This window comes from Rattus norvegicus, chromosome 5, assembly GCF_021556685.1.
Source record: "Rattus norvegicus strain SHRSP/BbbUtx chromosome 5, alternate assembly SHRSP_T2T, whole genome shotgun sequence".
In the NCBI taxonomy this organism is placed as follows: Eukaryota; Metazoa; Chordata; class Mammalia; order Rodentia; family Muridae; genus Rattus; species Rattus norvegicus.
In genome coordinates this window covers 162,842,620-162,861,935 of record NC_141538.1, presented here as the reverse complement: position 1 = coordinate 162,861,935, position 19,316 = coordinate 162,842,620, and the positions used below count along the sequence as shown (strand labels likewise).

Here is a 19,316-nt window from a genome sequence, read left to right as displayed (position 1 = left end):
AGTCCTACCAGCTGTCACGGTCACAGTGTCACATTGTCCCCAAATGCGTGAGATTACAAAGAGCCTTGACCCCTATAAACAAGTCAGGTGTGAATCCCACTGATGGGTGCAAACCCAGCCCAGGAAGTCGTCTCTGCTGGACTGTTAAAACCTAACAATATAAATCGGATTTCTGTGTTCCTTGAGTCAACATCTCTCCCATTCTCAGTGGCACAAGTGTGGTGTAGGGCTTTATGTATTGCCTTACACATGACTCTGACCTCAGAGCTCCAGAGAGGGGAGTGGAGTATCCACAGGAAAGGAAGTGGCAAGCCATGAGCTTCCCCCACCTCCGGCCCATGTGTCTGAGCTCCAGCCCCTTCTCTGTGCTTTCAGTGCCATTCTATGGAGTGTGTTGTATAAATTAGACCCCACTCTGAACACTGTATGTTTATTGACTTATTTACTCCCAGTGACAGTCCTATTATCAACTTCATTTTAATATTTTATATTCATTCAGTGTGTGTGTGTGTGTGTGTGTGTGTGTGTGTGTGTGTGTGTGCGCGCGTGCACGCGCGCGAGTGCACATGTGGTGCGAGTGCACATATACCATGGTGAAGTATGGAAGTTGACTCTCTCCTTCCACACGTGGGTCCTGGAGATTGAACACGTGGCAATGAGTGGCTCTTCCCACTGAGCCAAACTGCCGGTCATCAACTTTGTCTTATAAGCAAGGAAACAGTTTGTAAATGGACTTGCTCTTCAAACTCAAGCTTCCTTGTCACCACACTGTACACTGAGTAGAGTGAAGTCTTTTTGTCCGGGAGAAGCACATTCCTCATAGTGTTTGCAAATGGATTTATGGGACAGAGACAAGAGAGCTGCAGGTCAGAGATGCACTGGACCTCAGACGCTCTACTACAGTAGGCATCAGAGTGTGTTAGCCAAATCGGGCTCCCCAGTGCCGGTGGTGCCACTGGGTAGACTGTTTGGTTCCATTCACAGCAATGACAAATGTTTGATGGAGCCATTCAGCTAAGGCCCCTGATACCTTATAGCTGTTTGCAGTAAACAGTCAATGTTGAGAGTCTGGGCCAACCTTCTGTTTTTAGTCTAATTATTTGAGCTTGGTTAATCACACTGCATATCAGTAAGATAGTAAAAACAAAAATCTTGGGCTCACATATAAAATAAATGCAAACATCATCTGTCACTCCTCAGAGGTCAGCTAGTACAACCCTCAGTAAGATGGTAGCCTTCTGTTGAATAAACATCTCCTGTGCTTGGTCGTCACAGTCTGTGCACACCTTCTACTCATTTACTGATAGTGTGTGGATACCACTTGCTTGTTAGACTTCGACAATGACAGATTTCTCAACCAGCTATCAGCTTACACTATGCTGGGGTATGGACATACACAACCATCTGTCTCCAACTAACAGCCCTGACACAGCTACTCATCATACAAGCAAAGAACAAATCATGGCCTGGCCAACTGCTGACCCCGGGCTGAAAGGCAAGATCAACCGAGTGGAACTGGTCAGATCTGTCCACCACCTTGTTTGCATTTACTGTTGCTTCAAGACTATGACAGAGGTTGTTTTCATTGCTCTGATCTTTGGTTTGGGGGCCTCCGGTATCTGTCACATAGCCCCCACCAGATGAAGTGCGTATTCATGGAATGCTCTCCCTGGGTGGGTATCTGCAGTGTATCAGCCACTGTGTGAGTAGCCTCTTCCCTTGGGGAAGAGGCATCCATGGTGTATCGCAGCCTCCTGACATTTTCATGGAGTTCAAAGCTCAAGTTCATTTGGTGCTGACATTTTGGATTAGCCGGTTGACTGAAAGGACTGCTTCTTCCTATATGCTGTGAAATTTATAAACCGCAGCAGCTGAGGGCTTAAAATGGCCGACAACCCCCAGCTGGCAGCAATTAAGTGCACCGCAGCCCTTTGGCTAAACAAAGGCTTGTGGAGGCAGAGACTGCACACACTGAACTCACTCTTCTCAGTGTTGGTCAAGAAACTTGGTTACCCAAGGAGGGTGAGTGGGGGTTTTTTCTACTTCCTGTTTAGTGTGGTACCAGATATTGCCCAAGGGGCTGCCCATCTTGACAATTAGGAGTGGGGTGGCAGAACAGTTTTAATCTTGACCTTCATGCCCCAGCACCAATGACAGGAGCCACAGCTAGCACCTTATGAATACCATATTAGTCAGGATTCTCTGAAGAAGCACAAATGGTAGAATGAGTATGTAGATATAATGGGGAGCTAGTAGACTGACTTCCAGGCAGGCTAATAATGGCTGTCTCACAACACAACGGCTGAGAATCTGGCAGTTGTTCCATCCAAAATGCTGGATGGCCCGGCTGTCTAATCTAGAGGATTCCTGGATCTGCTGGTCTTTTGACTACAATAGAATTGGCCTCAGTAGGATAGATAAACTTGCCAGAGAAAGTGGGGACAAGCAGGCAAAATACAAAGCTTCCTTTATCCTTAGCCTTTTTTTTTTTAAGATTTATTTATTTATCATGTGTAAGTACACTGTAGCTGCCTTCAGACACAGAGAGCATTGGATCCCATTACAGATGGTTGTGAGCCACCATGTGGTTGCTGGGATTTGAACTCAGGGCCTCTGGAAGAACAGTTAGTGCTCTAACCACTGAGCCATCTCTCCAGCCCCTATCCTTAGCCTTTTATGTAGGCTGCCACTATGAGGTATGGCCCAGAATGAGGGTAGATCTTCCTTATCCAAATAATCAGATTAAGAAAATTTCTCCCAGGAGTGTCCAACAAATTGGCTTCCCAGATGTAGTCAAGTCTATAATCGAGAATAGCTATCAGAAGACGCCATTATTCTGTTATCTGAAAGAAGGTGGAATAAGAAAGCACTGAGGCCATTTTATATCCACTCCAGCAGCAGACTGAAAAATCTAAACCCAGTTGGTGAGATGGCTTCGCAAGTAAAGTGTTTGCTGCCCAACCTTGACCTGAGCTTGATTTCTAGAATCCACAGTGAGAGACACCCAACAGATGTCCTCTAACCTCCTCACATATGCTATGGCATGCACACACAACTCCACAACAAACAAACAAACCAAATGCAAATAGACTCTAAATTGGGTTCTCCAACATAGAGCTAAGTATGGATCAATTTAATTTCGTTTTGTTTCTATCTTTTGAGACAGGATCTTCTGTAGTCCAGACTAGCCTTTAATTTGCTATTAACTTGGGCTTGCCTTGAATTACTGACACCCTATCCCCCAACCCCCTGCCACCACTTCTGGTTCCTGAATGCTGGGCATATGCCACACCCCCGACGTTCCTTTCCCTTTCCTTTGTCTGCTTGTTTTGAGACAGGTTCTCGTGTGAAAGTAAATTTGAAATTTGATTCTTTTGTTACACTGGCCACATCTCACATGCTCTGTAGCCATGTGGCAGAGACAGCATAGTAATCAGTGCTGCCCTAGACAGTACCACGCATTGAAAGGGATGTGGATAGTTATGTTTTTCTACTGCATCATGGTGGGAGTACAAAATGGTTTCACCCCTTTAAAAGAAGCTAAAATTTTCCTCTTCAACAAACTTTAGTATCCTGAAATCTGGCAGAAAGGGTGCGTGCATGTATGCAAATGTGTGTATCTAAATAATATGAAATGTGTATTATTATTACATTTGTTGTTCAAATGCACAAGAATATTCATAGCCACATCACTTGGGCCAGCACTGAGATATTCATACTATGGGGTATTAGGAAACAGACACGGGTGAATTCCAGCTGCCCAAGGGAATGGCTGAACCCTCTCAATGGACAGTGGCATCTGCAATTACCCACATGGTTGGAGACCACAGACAACACTGGTGTGCCAGAGCACACTCTGAAGTGTGGGAAGAAAGCCTAAGAAAGGACATGGGCAATAGACACAAGATGCGGGATCAGAGCTGTGCCAAGAGAAGAGTGGGTGTCTGCACGCAAAAGACCCAAGCTGTGCTCAGCAGTGCGGCTAGCGATTATTTGTTCAAATAAAGAAAGAGGCCAGTGATGGTGGCAGGCCCTGAACAGAGCCTGAGAAAGCCATCCTAATGTCTTCCTCCCAGTGCCTGGCTCACGGGGACAAAAGAGGGTGACTTAGCAGCCAGTCAGTTACATATGTGTGTCTGTGTCTACAGACTCATACAGATGACGATGAGGACACTGCTACCACACAGTAGTCTCTTTTCCCCAGTGAAGGTCACCGCATAACCTTTGTACCAGCTCCTGGGTTTGGAAACATTTGCTTATCTTTGGTGGTGGAGGTGGTGGTTGCCGCCACTGCCGCCGCCGCTGTTGTTATTAACCAAGCTTGAGTGCAGATTTGTTCTCACAGTGGCTTTACACACCATCCCCAAACCGTGCTCACAAACTACCAACCTGGACGTGAGAACTTGAAATCTTAGTTGTGTTTTAGTGAAGAAAATCTAGCTTTAGTTACTGACTCAACATTGTAGAAGGATGAGGAAGAGGACCTTTAATCTGCCTCTCACCTTTCTAAAGAATACTCTCAAATCACCCCTCTGTGGGGAGCCCCTCATTTACACAGCTTGCCCTCTCTTTGAGCTAGGTTTATAAGGAGAGGCTGTGCGGTTTCCTTTGTATATCATATTGACATGAACATGAGTTTTGCACATCACAGTGAGTTCCTATAGGCCCCAGCACTAGGCAATGAGTCCAGCCTAGCTCTTGGTATTTAATAGACCACCAAAAGAGGACCTTAAAATTGGGGGTAGTTTGCCCTCTGCAGAAAATTGGGGGAAAGATAAGCATAGCACATAGGTATATGGACATGCCCGTAAGGGAGCTGCTTTCCCTGCTCATCCTGGATGGACCTGTGTGTGGGGTTATAGTTTGAAGGCTAGATAAATATATTGTGAGTGGAGATAAAGTTTGAGAAAGGGCTCCAGAGGAAGCCACTAAGCCAGGGAATAAACTTTATGGTGACATGCTGTACACTTTCTTCCGTTTTAAGCTGGCCTGCAGTTGGTGTGACTTCTAGGAGCTCAGGAGCAGAAGCCTGCCACCTTTCATTGGTTTGCCAGTCTTTATCGGTTCCTTCAGAGGGATGGAAAGCTCACAGTCAGTTTTTCCCTTACCCTGCTATTATGCACTACGGAAAGCTGGTATCTTGAAAGGAACAGGATGGGGTTGGGGATTTAGCTCAGCGGTAGAGCGCTTGCCTAGGAAGCGCAAGGCCCTGGGTTCGGTCCCCAGCTCCAAAAAAAAAAAAGAAGAAAGGAACAGGACACATATCCACAAAGGTTAAGGTTTCATATCTGGTCTTTGCTTCCCTAGTGGACTAGACATAGTCACCTTGGACCTTTCTCTAGAAAGAAGAGATGATGCTCAGAAGCCTCTTAGGCAAGAGAACCATGGGATTGCCTTGGGGAAGACATGTTATTGATCAGTCTAGACAGTGAAATGATAGTGATTATTTCACCAGACCAGGAAACTAGGACAGGCCATCTGGAAAGCCCACCCAGCCCCTTCCTGCGGGCCCCTTGCATATGGTGATCTGCTAGCATCCATAGATTAACAGTTATGAAGTTCCTCTCCTGGTGGACTCACAATGTCTGCCAACACCACCATTCCTGCTTTTGGGGGAACTTGGTGGTAAGCACATTAGTAAGCCTAAACCTTGAAAGAGGAATGGAGACTAAGCATAGTAGGAATATGTAAATATGTTCTATAAATGGAACCAACCCATTGCCCAGTCCCTCATGCAAGTCACTCCTGAAAACACAGCCAGAGGACCTAAGTGCCCTCACACCTAAATGTTTGAGAATTGTCTGGGAGTGGGAGACCCTCTGGCTTCCTAAGAACTATCACACACATACACCTCCCCCACCCCTTCACCCCCATGGCATCTGGACCCACAACCTGGTGAACTCAGACTAACCCATGTGCAGAAACACTTGCAGTGATCGTAGCGCTGCAGATAGCCTATAGCAGTTCCAGACTTCTGTTTCCAGGATCCTGCCCAGACTTGCCCTACAGAGGACTTCTTCCTGGTTAGTCTGTCTCCACTACCACTAGTACGTGGTTCTAAAGTGCTGATTCAGTGTGGCTGCCTGTTCCCCTCTTTGAGGTATGTCTAGAGAGGGATGTTTTGCTTCAGTGGGTTCCAGGAACAAATAATAAAAAGTACAGCAAGTACACGGCTAAGGACAGACCCAGGACACTCTTATCAGTCATCTGAAGTATGTGCTGTCTGTCCAAGACAAATATGGACTCCTGTTTCTAGGAAAACACCAAAAAGTATTTATCAATTATCCTGTCTATGGTTGGTGGAGAAAGACAACAGCAGCCGACCCTGAAAGCCATAGCAAAGCAGATTCCTTTAGGCAACCAACAGCCAAGGGCATGAGTTAGGGCTGCTCCTGTGGCCTGGGACTAGTCCCCTCACGTGGCTGCTGCATTCCTTACCCTTTACCAGGGAGACTGAGCTCACACCACAGGAGCCTGGCAGCATGGCAGATTCACACTAAAGCCTAGGGCCCTGCTGTGTTCTTCCTGAACCCATTGCATGTCCCCAGAGGACCGCCCCAAAGGGATCCCTAGCAAAATGGTGTGGGCCACAGGGAGGCTCATGATAATCATCGTAAATAGCCATGGTGTAGGCAATCTATGCTCTCTAGCAGAAGCCCAGTGAGCACTTTTCTTGATTTCCCAGCCAACAGGTAGGTTGTGTCATCCCATTACACAGAAAGTGAAATGGACAGCTGAGGAAGTTAGCTGATTGAGCATCGTAATAATCTTATAGCCCAGATTGTGAAGTCCAGTCTGAATTCACAGTGGGCAGGATAGACCACACGGGCCTACAGCAACTGGATCCTGTCTATTAAGCAATGCCTTTTTAAATGAGGAGGGAAAATCTTTGTAACTATGACACTTTAACCTCTTCTTGTCCATTTGCCCTTCTAGGACCCAAGCCCAGAGGGTTCGGAAACCACGTTGCTGCACTGGACCCCAGGGGCTGCTTCCTCGATATTCTGAGAGCCAGGCAGAAGGACAGGAACAGCTCTTCAAGTTAACAGACAACATCCAGGACGAGTTGTAAGTGGGGAGGTGGAGAAACAGCCCATTGGTCTACTGTGTTGCCTCCTCTGTCTTTGAGAAATTTTCCTATGGGCCAGGAGCCTCATGCTGACACAACCCTGGAAGAGACTAAAGAATCACTTGTCCTAAATGGCAGGTTGTAAATGGTCATTACCAGAGGGAGTGGCTCAGCCTGCGGCTCCCAGCCTGCTCCAGAGCAGACCTTGCTGTGTTGTCTCTGCGCTATCAGTCTCGGTAGTCAGTTCAGAGCGGCCAGTGCATGAGATATTCTCAGTCTTAAGGGATTTTTGTCCCATAATTTTTTTTTTTAACTTTAGTATCTAGTGTTTGCTAGAGAATGCTAACAAACTGAAACCAAGTAGCAAATTATTACCCTTTGAATATTCTGGAAATGCAGTTTTCTTAATTATTTTGTCACTCTTACACATTTTCAGCTAGTGAGATTATTCTTAGCTGACATGGTAGCCATGGCAGTCTCTGGCACTATTTTGTGGAAATCCTCAGAATGAATGTAGGTGCTCTGTGACTTGACCAAATGTGAGAGGACTGAATTTGGGGTGTAGAAATGCCCTGGTGTAATGTGTGTCCTCTAAAGTGAAGCAAGCTAGGGAGGTTCTGGCATTGTGGATATTGCTGGCTGGTGGAAGAGTTCAGGGGAAGATTAGCTCCTGGGGGTGTCCTTCAGTATCATTGGTTGAGACAGTACAAGAAGACTCATTCCCCATTTCATATCTTGTTTGAATGAGGACATAGAAAATGAAGTCTAGAATTTTAGAGATGGGATATGGGGTCTCCCTAAGTGTATCTTGCCTTGGTATCATTGGAATGTCTCTAAATAACGCTGTGCGAGTCTTCCCTTGAGCCTGTTCTACCTTGAGCCTACCATAACAACATGCTGCACAGACTGAGTGACTTCAACAACAGAAACTTCCTCATTTCTGAGGCTAAGAGGATTAAGATCGTCCCATAAACTACATCATTGATGAGATCTTGGGCCTCAGACTTAGACCTAAAGAGTCATTTCTCGGCCAGGCAACATGATATAGACTGTACTAGAATGGCAGCCAGTGATGGCTAGGGTGTCCCACTCACTGGAGAACCCTCTGAACCTAGAATAGTGCCTGGAACTCAGATCAGTCAGTAAACTCAGCTGGAAAGCTGCAGTTCAATATCTGTGTTTACACACGTCCCATTTTTCATATCCCAGGAGGATTTAGGGGGACTATCAAGGGTTAAGTGAGGGGTGAGAGATGTAGCTAAGCTGGTAGAATGTTTGCTTAGCATGCTCAGAGCCCCAGGTTCCATCCCCAGCACTGTGTGAACCAAGAGTAGTAGCATTTGCACTCAGGAAATGGAGGCAGGAGTATCACAAGTTCAAAGTCAGCCTCAGCTACCTTCCATACTCAGCCTGGCATCCCTGTCTCAAAAAGGAGGGTGGGCTAAGTAAAATTACAGATCTTTGTGTGTTAAATCTTAAATTCTTTGCTAACTTACCTCTATTCGATCCAAACCATCCCTTGTACTTCCCAACAAGATTCATTTATAATAGAATGACAATAAGGCCAGAAAAACACTGTGGACATATTGTATAGTCCAGGCACCATGGAGTTGCTGCCCACATGGTACACACCCTGGAAACAAGCCAGTGAACTAAGGCCAGCAGTCAGGATGAAATCAGCAAAATGAGTTTCACCAAACACTTGAAGTTCATGTGATCTGGGCACAGTTGCTGGCTGAATTTTAACTTTGAAGATGAAGACCTTGTATCTCCTCCCACTCTGAAGGTGGAGCCTGGCCAGTGGGTGGTGAGGGAGGCATGTGACCTCAGTCTCCTGGGCATATAGGAGAGGTCACCAGGGGCTCTAGCAGACTCGGCTCAGAGTGTCCTCTGTTATCAGCCTGTACTCCGGGCTGTGTGAGTGGTCCAGTCATCCCTCTGCAGGAAGGGCGTTCTCAGGAAAAACACGGGTGCTGACTTCTACCTCTGACTTTTATCCTAGATGTGTAATTAAAAGCATGTTTAAAGACCTAATTATTTGCATATTCCCCTCAGAGTTAACCCGTTAAAGGGATCTTTAATACCTTGCTCTACTGTTCTAACTAAATGTTTCCACATTTTTTTCCAGTTAGACTCACTGTTTCACTTCTGGAAAATATTGTGTAATTACTTCCTGATGGAGTGAAAACCCCACAAAGTCCCCCAGCACCACAGCAGCGTCAACTTTGATCTCCCACATCAAGTTGCATTTAGTTTTGTGGAGTTTTTTTCCATTTAATTAAACAGTACTGAACGGATTGTCACTGACATCCAATTCAAGGTCTGCTAAGTCTCCATCGCAGGCTCATCAATGCCGTGCGCCTCTTTTACTTCCTGTTCCCTCCATCTTAAATCAGGATCCTGTGTGAAGATGATCTTAAAGTAACACTTACTCTGTGTGGTTAACTTTTCCGAACAATGCCTAGTTTGTGGCTAGCAGTCACCCTTTGGATGTTTTTGTTTGTTTGTCTTTTATGAATATCCACTTTGTTTCTAATATCTTATCAAGTTGGTCCATTCAGATTGCAGGCACAAAGACGATTCTGGATTTGTGATCCAGAAGCCGCCGTGCTCAGCAGCTTGGTCCCTGAGTTCTTTCATCATTTAGACAGAAAGGAATATTTAGGAGGGGTGGGGGTGGGGGGCTTGTAAACTTCAGGTTTTTCTCCTTAGGTGCTTGTCTCCTAGAGGCAGGGTAGGAGGGAATTTTGAAGACGAGGATCCTGAGGAAAGTAGCATGTTAAAATTGCTACCTTTCTCTTCTAATGGAACCAACTCATTTACATGGTTAGCAAAATCAGAAAGGATTCAGGAAATGAGGAATAGTGGAATCCCCTTTGCTCTGTCTGTCCCTCCTTCCTTTGCTGGGAATGGACTCCAGGGCCTTACATGACTAGGTGGGCACTGTTTCTCTCGATAACCTATCAGAAACATTTGACACCTGAAGACTTGTGTCCGGCAGCTTAGATAGAACTCAGTGGCTTGCTTGAAGTTCTGAGGGCGGCCCAGCCCCTGGCATCGCACAGCCAGTGTGGTAGCTGTGTGTCGCCAGGTTCCTCCATACCTCCTAGCATCCTTTCCCAATCTCTGAGGCCTTGCCCAGTGTTTCACTGTGCGCCAGGTCAGTTACAACTTTGTGGTATTCCTCAGCAAGTCCACAGTCTAGCAAGTCAGACTTGCTTTGGAGGGGAGGGAGATAACAAAGGAGATAAACAGAGGTGTTCAGTTATTTCCCTTATTGCCAACTGCCTGTAACATAGACAGTTACTGTCCTAAGAGAAGCCTGAGCCACTTGTCGTGGGCCTCTGGTGGTTAGTTATGAAGAGAGGGCCTCTCTGTCCTCTTCTGGAAGGACAGAACTTATCCTGGTGCTTGCATTTGTTTGTCATCTTCCCTCTGCCCTCATAGGACAGATAGAGTGTCCCTCCTCTGTCACTCAAGAGGCTTTCCATCACCCCATGTGGGCCAGCAGCAGTGAAAAGTGGCTGTAGATAGAATTTGGAAAGCCATGGCCTCTGCTGCTCTGTTGGCTGGGGATGGGGTACAGTGCCTGTAGAATGCTGACCTGCAGATGGGCAGCCACAGAGAAAGGGGGGACTGAAAGGATATGTCAGTAGAATGAAAACCAATGCTTTGCCCCCTGAGTTAACTCCTCACAGAGCGAGTGACAAGTTCGGGATCAGGATCAGCAGAAGAAGGGTCTGCCCCAAGCTGTTTGAGTGACTTTTTGATGCAGTTTCTAGATTTGGGACGGAGGGGGGATGTCAAGCAGACTGACAGCAGTGGTGGTGATGGGACCCAAAACCTTGACCTTGGGTAATGGGTTACAGAGGAAGCCTCAGGGAAAATGGGGAAACAGCCACTGGCTGTCATTGCCTAACTTTCTTTCTTCTCCTGACCCAGCGCTCGGTTCTGATCTGCTTTTGGTTTAAAGGCTTCGGAACAGTGAATACAGTGAAAGCTGCGAGCTCCTAGGCCCAGAGTGGAGATACAGGCAATGAGGAATGCTATACTGAACCTGTTCTATCCCCACATGCATCTTCTCCATTTATCCTAACTGAAGGAGTTGGTAGGCAGCATCATCTCCCTCAGAGATGAAGGAACTGAGTCTCCAAGCTGTAAGCCACCTGATCAGAGCCCCAAACTTGTGGGCTCTCCTTTCTAACCTAGCTAAGATTTCCCTTACCATGCTGCCTGCTTTTTAGAAGCACCCGTGGCTCAGAGCCACAATTCCTTCTTATGTTTCCTGGCCTATAAGAGGATGCAAGCCATTTGCGGCCTCCCACAGGGAGTTGGGATGTGTGCTCAGGACCAGCCCCTGTGCCCTTTGGTATAAAGGCATTTTTCTGTGTGTTGCCAAGGCTTCTCAGAGGAGGATGGAGCACTAATTAGAAGCTAGAAATCCAGTCTCTCCTAGGTGTTGTAATCTGCATGCCTGCTCTCGCCTTGCCTCCTGGCCACCTTTGGACTCTCCTTAGAGAGCCTTTACGGCTGATCGCCTAGCCCACCTGTGCTCTAAGAGCAAAGCTGTTTTTGTGTGTCCAGCTCATTTTCCATCCAGTGCCAGCTGTCCCCAAGATGCTCTGTAGATCCTTCTGTCTTTCTGTGTCTTTCCTCCTCCCTTCTCTTCATACAGTAATACTGCCCCGGACTCTGAGTGTGGAGCATAAGGAGGCTGTGCTAAGCCTGCTGATCACCAAGAGAGGCTGAGCGCTTCTAATTTTGGCAGTGAGACTTTACAAGTCTACATTCTCAGCATTGCCAACCAGTTAAATGAGAACAGCAAACCTCAATTTTTGTCATGGGAGCCATAATTAAAATGACTGGAACAACGTGGGTACTTAGCAAGTCCTCATGGGTGGCTGACTCAATGGTGGGTACTCAGGAAGTCGTGTGGGTATACGATGGACCACACTGGTGCTTAGAGCACCACTGAAGCCAGCAAGAAGCAGGAGGACTCCTCTGGCAATGTTTTGACTGGCCAAGGTGTTGAAAGGTCAGCAGCAATCAAGGACCAGGGTATTTGGGGAAGCCTTGAGGGTAAGGATGGTGACTCGGTGTAGGGGAATAGGAAGGAGAGTGAAGGATGCTCTAGAGAGGTACAGAGGAGAGTGAGGGCCAGCCATGCTTAGATCTGACAGCCAAATCCATGGCTACCAGCAAACTGACCCTGTCCTGCTCTCAGTGACTCTACCCTTTCTGATGATTTTGTGCTTTGTGATCCTGAACTAAGACTACCCTTAACCTGGATCCATGGTTGTTCCAGATAGAGCCTTGGCTCTGAGCAAACACAATTTAAAACCCCAAGGTTCCCCACCTGCCTATTGTCAGTCAGCTCTTGGTATGCTTGACATCACCCAGTGTGGTGTGTCCTTACTGTCCCTGATGCCCAGCCACACCATAAGATACAGGTGGCCACGAAGTTGAGAAGGTTTTCAAGGTGTCTACTCTTGGCTCAGCTGAACAGAGAGATGTGACCTTCATAAATTTCCACATCAATCTGTGAGCTCTGCTGCAGGAACTCCAGGACTCAGGCTTCTCTCTCTGTTTTTCAAATCTAAGCTGTTTCTGAGTGGCCTGGGAGCTTTTAGAAGTAATGATTACAGTTCTGAGAGTTCACTGGTATCACAAGCCCCATGACCCTGACCATACTAAACAGGGGTCAGGTGACCTCTTCTCAGGGCAGTCACAAGGAAGAAGTAAATGCAGGTATACAAATACTATTGTTTGCCGTCTGGCAGACCTGTCCCCTCACTATCTCCTACCCCTACTGTCTCTCCTCATGGTCTATCTAGTGTGTCACATGTCCTGTCAGCAAAGCACTGTTTCCATTTTCTCTAACTCATAAAGTATCCAAAAGTTCATGCAGCACCCCACAAAGCCCATATCAGAACAGGGTTTCTTTTCTCTGTTTGAAACTCTTATCAAATATTACTTGTTAATGTTCATGAGTACCCTGTAGCAGAGAGCCATGAGCCATGGACAGCAGCTCCTGAGGCCAAGTTCTCTCTAATACATACCTACAGATGAGGAGCCTGAGTCCCAGAGTAAGAAAGCCATGCACATGCACATGCACAATGAGGGTGATAATTGGAAAGCCTGGGGAACCTGGGCCTCAGACCTTAGACCTCAGCAGGACTCTGCCTGGCCCTGACCTGGAGCAGCTCAGCATCACAAGTTCTCTCTCCCATGCAGCTTCATAGCAGTGGAGAACATTGATAGCTACTGCGTGCTCATCTCCTCCAAAGCTGTGTACTTCCTGAAGAGTGGAGACTACATAGACCGAGAGGCCATTTTCCTCGAGGTCAAATATGATGACCTCTACCACTGCCTTGTCTCCAAAGACCATGGGAAGGTGTATGTGCAAGTGACCAAGAAAGCTGCAAATTCCAGCAGTGGTGTGTCCATCCCAGGCCCATCGCACCAAAAGCCAATGGTGAGTACAACTGCTTCTTACCACTTACATGAGCAAACCCTGCTCTACCCCTGCTTTACTCCGAGGACTCCAGTGGGAAGTTCGAACTGCACTGAATGTTCTGCTGGAAGCCCTGGATGTTCTCTCTTACATTTGTGTCTCAGTTACCTATCAACACAAAGCAGTGACATGATTCATAGGGTTCTGTGTCCCTGAAACATGGTGCTAGGTGCTAGCACCCTGAGTCCAGGACAGGGCACATATTGTATTGTTTTTCTGGTATCAGGAAACCACAGCCTTTTGATCTATGAACAGAAGTAATGGGAAGTACATTCAATAGATATTTATAAATAAGACTGGTATTCATCTCCGTAGGGTAGGAGGTATTGTGTCAGAACTTTTGGGTGGAGATGGACCCAAAAGTTTCCAGCATGCACTTCCTAACAGTGCTATTAGAGACAGAGGGGCCAAGGCAAGTGATCCCTTCAGGCCACATAGCTGATTGTGGCACAAGCTAGGGCTCAGACTTAGCTGACCCATCTGACCCATCACTTGTGTCTAAAGAACTTGCTCTGCTGAGCTGGGTGAGTGAGCCCACAGTGCCTTCTCTAGTCACAGTTCCAGACATTGGTCCTCCTGCTGCATCCGCAAAGCTCCACCCTTTTGAGTGGCTGCATTTATCTCGGCTCTTTCTAAGACCAGAAAAACCATCTTGGCTGGGTTTCTCACCAGGAGCACTTCAGCATTCTCTATTCTCTCAGGGATGACCTGGAATGGGTTTGAGCTTGTCAGCCCCTCCTAGGGTCAGTGACTTAAATCAGAGTTGGTTGGCTGCAAGTTAATGCCCCAAAGTGCATTTTCCACCAGCTGTGCCTTCCCACCCCTGTCTTCCCCTTTTAAGGCAGGTTAGCAATGAAGTACACTGGGTAAGAAAGCCTTTAGCACATACTTGCTGATTCTCCATGTGCCCAGCCACCACTAGGCTTTGAACTTGAATAAGGAGTTCAGTCCATTGTCCTGCCTTAAGCTCATCAGTTATGGGTGGTGATAACCTGGGGCATAAACTAAAAGCTTGGATCAGAGTGAAGCAGGCACAGGCCCCTGGGAATCTCTTTGTCTTGGATGTTCAGATGGGAACTGCTTTGTGTGGCTGTCCTCTGCCCATGCCCTGTGGTTGTGCTTGGCCGCCCATCTCAGGGCAATGTGTTCCTTCTTGTCTCCTCCCTAGGTGCATGTGAAGTCTGAGGTCCTTGCTGTCAAGTTATCACAAGAAATCAACTATGCCAAGAGCCTCTACTATGAGCAGCAGCTGATGTTAAGACTCAGTGAGGATCAAGAGCAGCTGGAGCTGGACTCCTGAGGACACCGGGCTGCTGGAGACGGATGCTCCAGGCAGAAGCCCGGCCCAGAGAGCTGGGGCCCAGACTCTGCTCCTGTTAGAAGGGAAGTCAGAAGAGGTCTTGGGGGGAAATATCAAGGAACAAGGGAAAAGAAATTCTCACAAGGAAAAATGTAAACAGAAACCATATTAGTTTGTGGGACAGGGAGTTTCTTTAGATTATGGGGAAATAATTTTTAAAAGTATTGACGGAATAACGTTTTAAAATGTATTAAGATGGATCTAATTTTTAGAATGCCCTGTATTTTGTTAACATGTATATATGTACAACTGTGTGTTTGTAAATACATAGAAGCTTCTGAGCAGGGCTGTGCCGTTGTGAAGGTTTGTTACCTGTACAGTCATATAAAGTTGGACTGGCCTTTCTGCCACACTCCTTCTGCACACCTCCTACAGGGAATCCCTGTGGGGAAACAGTTCTGGAAGTGGAGGAGAGCATTGTGTGATTGCAACTGCAGTCAGTGTTCAAGGGTGAGTCTTCGGTCACCTGGAGGCAGGCAGAAGCACGGCCACCATGGAAAGGACTAGAGACCAGCATGGTGCCCACCTTTGTTCTCATCCACCTTACAGGCAGTGTTTAAATTTCTCAGTTAGTTTTCTAATGTCTATCCACTTGACTTGCTTCAACCATCCACCCAACTGGAGGTCAAGCGTCAGTCTCTAAGTGTGTGCCTACACATCGTGGCCATCCGGGTTTTTCTCATGCTGTTTGTTGATGGGTTCTCGTGACATAAATGGAAAAAGTCCCATTTCCCACCGTGTTCAGTTTAATAAGACCACATGCTCATGTCACGGTACTGTGGCTCCCTGAGAACAAGATGAGAAGGGAGAGAGTTAGAGAGAATGGTGTGCATGGGAGCCAGGGACTTCTGGGTTTCACTTTGCTGTTTCTCTTTTCTAGAAGGAGTAAGCACCTCAGAGGTGGGAGGTGGGCCTCACCTTATACTACAATCAAACCTGGTAGTTTTGGGTGGTTTTTTGTTTGTTTGTGCCAATTTCTACAATTGTGTCACACACATCACTGAGATCCTGGTGACCCAGTGGGTATGTTTTGGTATTTATAATTCTAATTCTTCCAAGACACAAACATAGCAGATCTGTTCTCCAACCCCACCCCAATCCCCGTGTGTGTGTGTGTGTGTGTGTGTGTGTGTGTGTGTGTGTGTGTGTGTGTGTGCGTGCGTGTGTGTCTGTCTGTCTGTCCATCCATCTCTCTGTGTGTGTCTGTCTGCCTGCCTGCCTGCCTGTGTGACTGTTCATGCACCATGGCACATAAGTATTGATAGGCAAGAGCAGTCCTAAAGGAGCCTTTAGCTACATAAGTGTTTTGAAGGCACTGTCTTCTTGACCTCCAAGTTTGCCATCTTCCCTGGACTGGACTGAACTGGACTAGACTAGCCTTTTGTGGGTTGGGTCTTTGGTTGGTCATTTGTTGCTCCCTAAGGAGGACATGATATTGTCAGTGCCCTTGTTGGAGACTCACAGCTGAGTTGGAAGAGTTAGTTCCTCATGGACTTCCTCAACAACCTCAGCCCCCGTACCCACACAAGTCTGGCCTCTGGTCTTATTATCAGTAATTCACTACTTGAGATCTTGGTCTCTTATAGAGGAGGCTCAGAAGTATTGCTTATTTGTGTCCCCCTGGGACAGTCCCTTCAAATATCCTAACCATTAGAAGGAACTAGTGTTGCTAATGGAAGTTTACCCTGCCTTGGGCCCCTTAAACTGGGTCTCAGTCTGCAGCTGGTGCTTGAGGAGGATCCAGGGAGAGTCAGATACCCTCTCCCCTGGCTCCTCTCTAATGTAATCAGCTCTTTAAATAACTGTCCATCTCCTGCGATGACACAGCCTCTTCCTGTGATATTTACCCTTAGAAGGAGCAGGTATTAAAATGGGGTTTGGAGACCAGATGGGGGGAGGCTGCAGGGTAAAGGGAGATCAACTTTGAGTTCTCTGTTTTCCCAGCCCAAAGCCTTCATGCCAGGCCTGGGAAATACTCCAGATGCCTTCACTGTTGCTTCCTGGCTTGCCAGGATAGAATCTAATGCTCTAGAAGAAATTGGCCTTGCTGAAGCTCCTGTTTCCTTTTAAGTTGGTATTCACCATGTGTCAGAGACTGCTGGGACAATTTCCTACTGCCTCAAATACAGCTCTTCTGGGAGAAGTTAGCAGATGAGGGGAAGCTGGAGGAAGAGGTGCTAGAAACCACCCTGGCTCTTAGGTAACATTGGAAAGCCAGAAGGAGAGCATCTTGTTCCAGACCCACATGGAGGAGGCATAGAAGCAGTCTCTTGTGTCAGCCCCCAACTGTTAGGTGGGGTGTTCATCCCACCTCAGTGTTCTAAAGGATCCAGGACTGCTTTGTGTTCAAGTGTCATTTGTGCCTCAAAAAATAAAAGATATAAAAAGCATCATAGCTGCTCAGTGAACAGAAAATGAAATACCTAGTTCTTTACTATGTATACACAGATTGTGCAAACTCCATACCCTAGAGTGAGCACGTTCTATAAAATAAAATGCATTGTTGATTTCCCACACGTTTGCTCTCTTCCTCCTCTTCTTCCTGCTCCTCCTCCTCTTCTTCCTCCTCCTCCTCCTCCGTGTTGCCAGAACTCTAGAGTCATCACTAGTGACAAGACATCAAGCATAGTACAGCCTTGGCAGTCACAGGCAGCCTCTGCGCTCCAACCAGGGACTTGCATCACCACTGGAAACTGAACAGACCTGGACTGAGCAGAGAGAAGTGCCTTTGCCCTCCAGTGGCTATGTGCCAGGAAGACCATATTCACATTTCAGAATCGGAAACAGTAGAGCAGTTGTGGTGGGGGCTGGGGCTGAAAGCTGGGTGAGAGGGGAAAGGTTCAGGGGAAAATGGAAGGAGTGAAACCGGAGACACCACATACTAACACCTCTAGAGTGTTTGGCCATGGTAGAAGGTAGCCAATACTTGGTACCTCAAGAAGGAAGGATGGCTAGGGGCAGAGACTCACACCTATATATTCCCAGCTGCTCAGACTGAGTTCTGAGGGGCCCTGGAGCCCAGGCATTTATTTCTAGGCCAGCAACTTAGCAAGGGGAAAAAAACATAGGGTAAAGGTGGTCATATGTGAGAGAAGTTGGGTAGACATTTGACCGCTTCTGTGTTCTAGGGACATGAGCTGATTTTGAGAAGTCAGGAGGTGATAGAGGTACAGAAAGATGTGACTTCACCCTACCGGACAGTAGACAGTAGCAGGCCAGGGAAGCCATCAGCGTGTCAAGCCATTGTGGTTTATCATTAGGAACAGTGGCTGCTGCTGAGTTATAGCAAACACTTTCAGTATCGTTTTATGGACATACTGGTTTTATTCCTTTAACTTTTTATTTACTTACCATTTGAATTACATGTATTTAGCGTATGCATAGAGAGAAAGAGACAGACAGACAGACAGACAGACAGACAGACAGACAGACAGACAGACATCATGCAAGTATTGGGGATTAAACTCAGGCCATCAGGCTTGGCTGCAAGTGCCTTTATCTGTTGATACATCTTGCCAACTCACCTTTGATTTCTTTAAACCTAATATATTATGTGAATAGATTTCCTGATAGAGCCCACCCTTAATCCCTGGAATGGTTTTCGTTTCTACAGTATGTGTTAACTTGTTAGTCTTTTAATATGTCTTGTTTCTTTTGCTGCTATTTTGAGTCTTTGTATCTATAAAGTAAGAAATATCTTTAGTTTTCTTAAATGGATCAGGGCTGTCCATGTTCTTCTGGTTTGTACTTAAATTACAGTAGGATTTCCTGTTCTGGTTTTTTTGACAGTTAGATGAGAGTGCGTATTTTGTATTAGTTCCTTTAATCACTGTCCTACTGTCTGCCAATTGGGGTATTTCAGATTTTCCACTTCTTAGGTCAGCTTTGGCAACATTTTTTAAAACATGACTTAGTTCTCTTAAGCCTTTTTTGTTATCATACAGTTGTGTGGATTCTCTTAGCTTATTTTAATGCCTTCTGTGTTTTCTCATTCTAAAGCCTACATATTTTCACAGCTTGGTTTAAGTCTATTGTCCTACTCTGAAATTTCCTTCTCTTTGCTACTTTATTTTTGTCACCCGTGATTCATTTTGATTTGAGTTACTCCTCCTTGCCTTCTAAGGTAGGTTTAGTCATACATGAAGACAGCATCCCCATCCCTGTGGATTCGACATCCTCAGATGCTCAAGTTCTTGATGGTACATTATTTGCATATCGAGGTGATTAAAGCCCATCAGCTTGAATGGATTTGGAATCACCTAGGAGACACACTTTTCTGCATGTCTGTGAGGGTGTTTCCAGTTTATCTGAGGAAGGAAGATGTACAGTGAATGCAGGCCCATGAGCTGGAATCCCAGACCTGCCCACCCCAG

The 19,316-nt window shown here is 46.5% G+C and overlaps 1 protein-coding gene across 10 annotated transcripts in view; it reads left to right on the top strand.

Annotated features, from left to right (window-relative positions):
- The window catches only part of Vps13d (vacuolar protein sorting 13 homolog D), a 225,412-nt gene extending 207,953 nt beyond the window's left edge, over positions 1-17,459 (top strand). For 8 of the 10 annotated variants that reach the window (NM_001395589.2, XM_087549560.1, XM_087549557.1 and 5 more), the window contains 3 exon segments: positions 6,937-7,068; positions 13,304-13,544; positions 14,752-17,459. In NM_001395589.2, coding sequence (NP_001382518.1) covers positions 6,937-7,068; positions 13,304-13,544; positions 14,752-14,883 — 505 coding nt within the window. In that variant the 3' untranslated portion in view covers positions 14,884-17,459. 10 annotated transcript variants of the gene reach the window in all.
- The last annotated feature ends 1,857 nt before the right edge of the window (positions 17,460-19,316 follow it).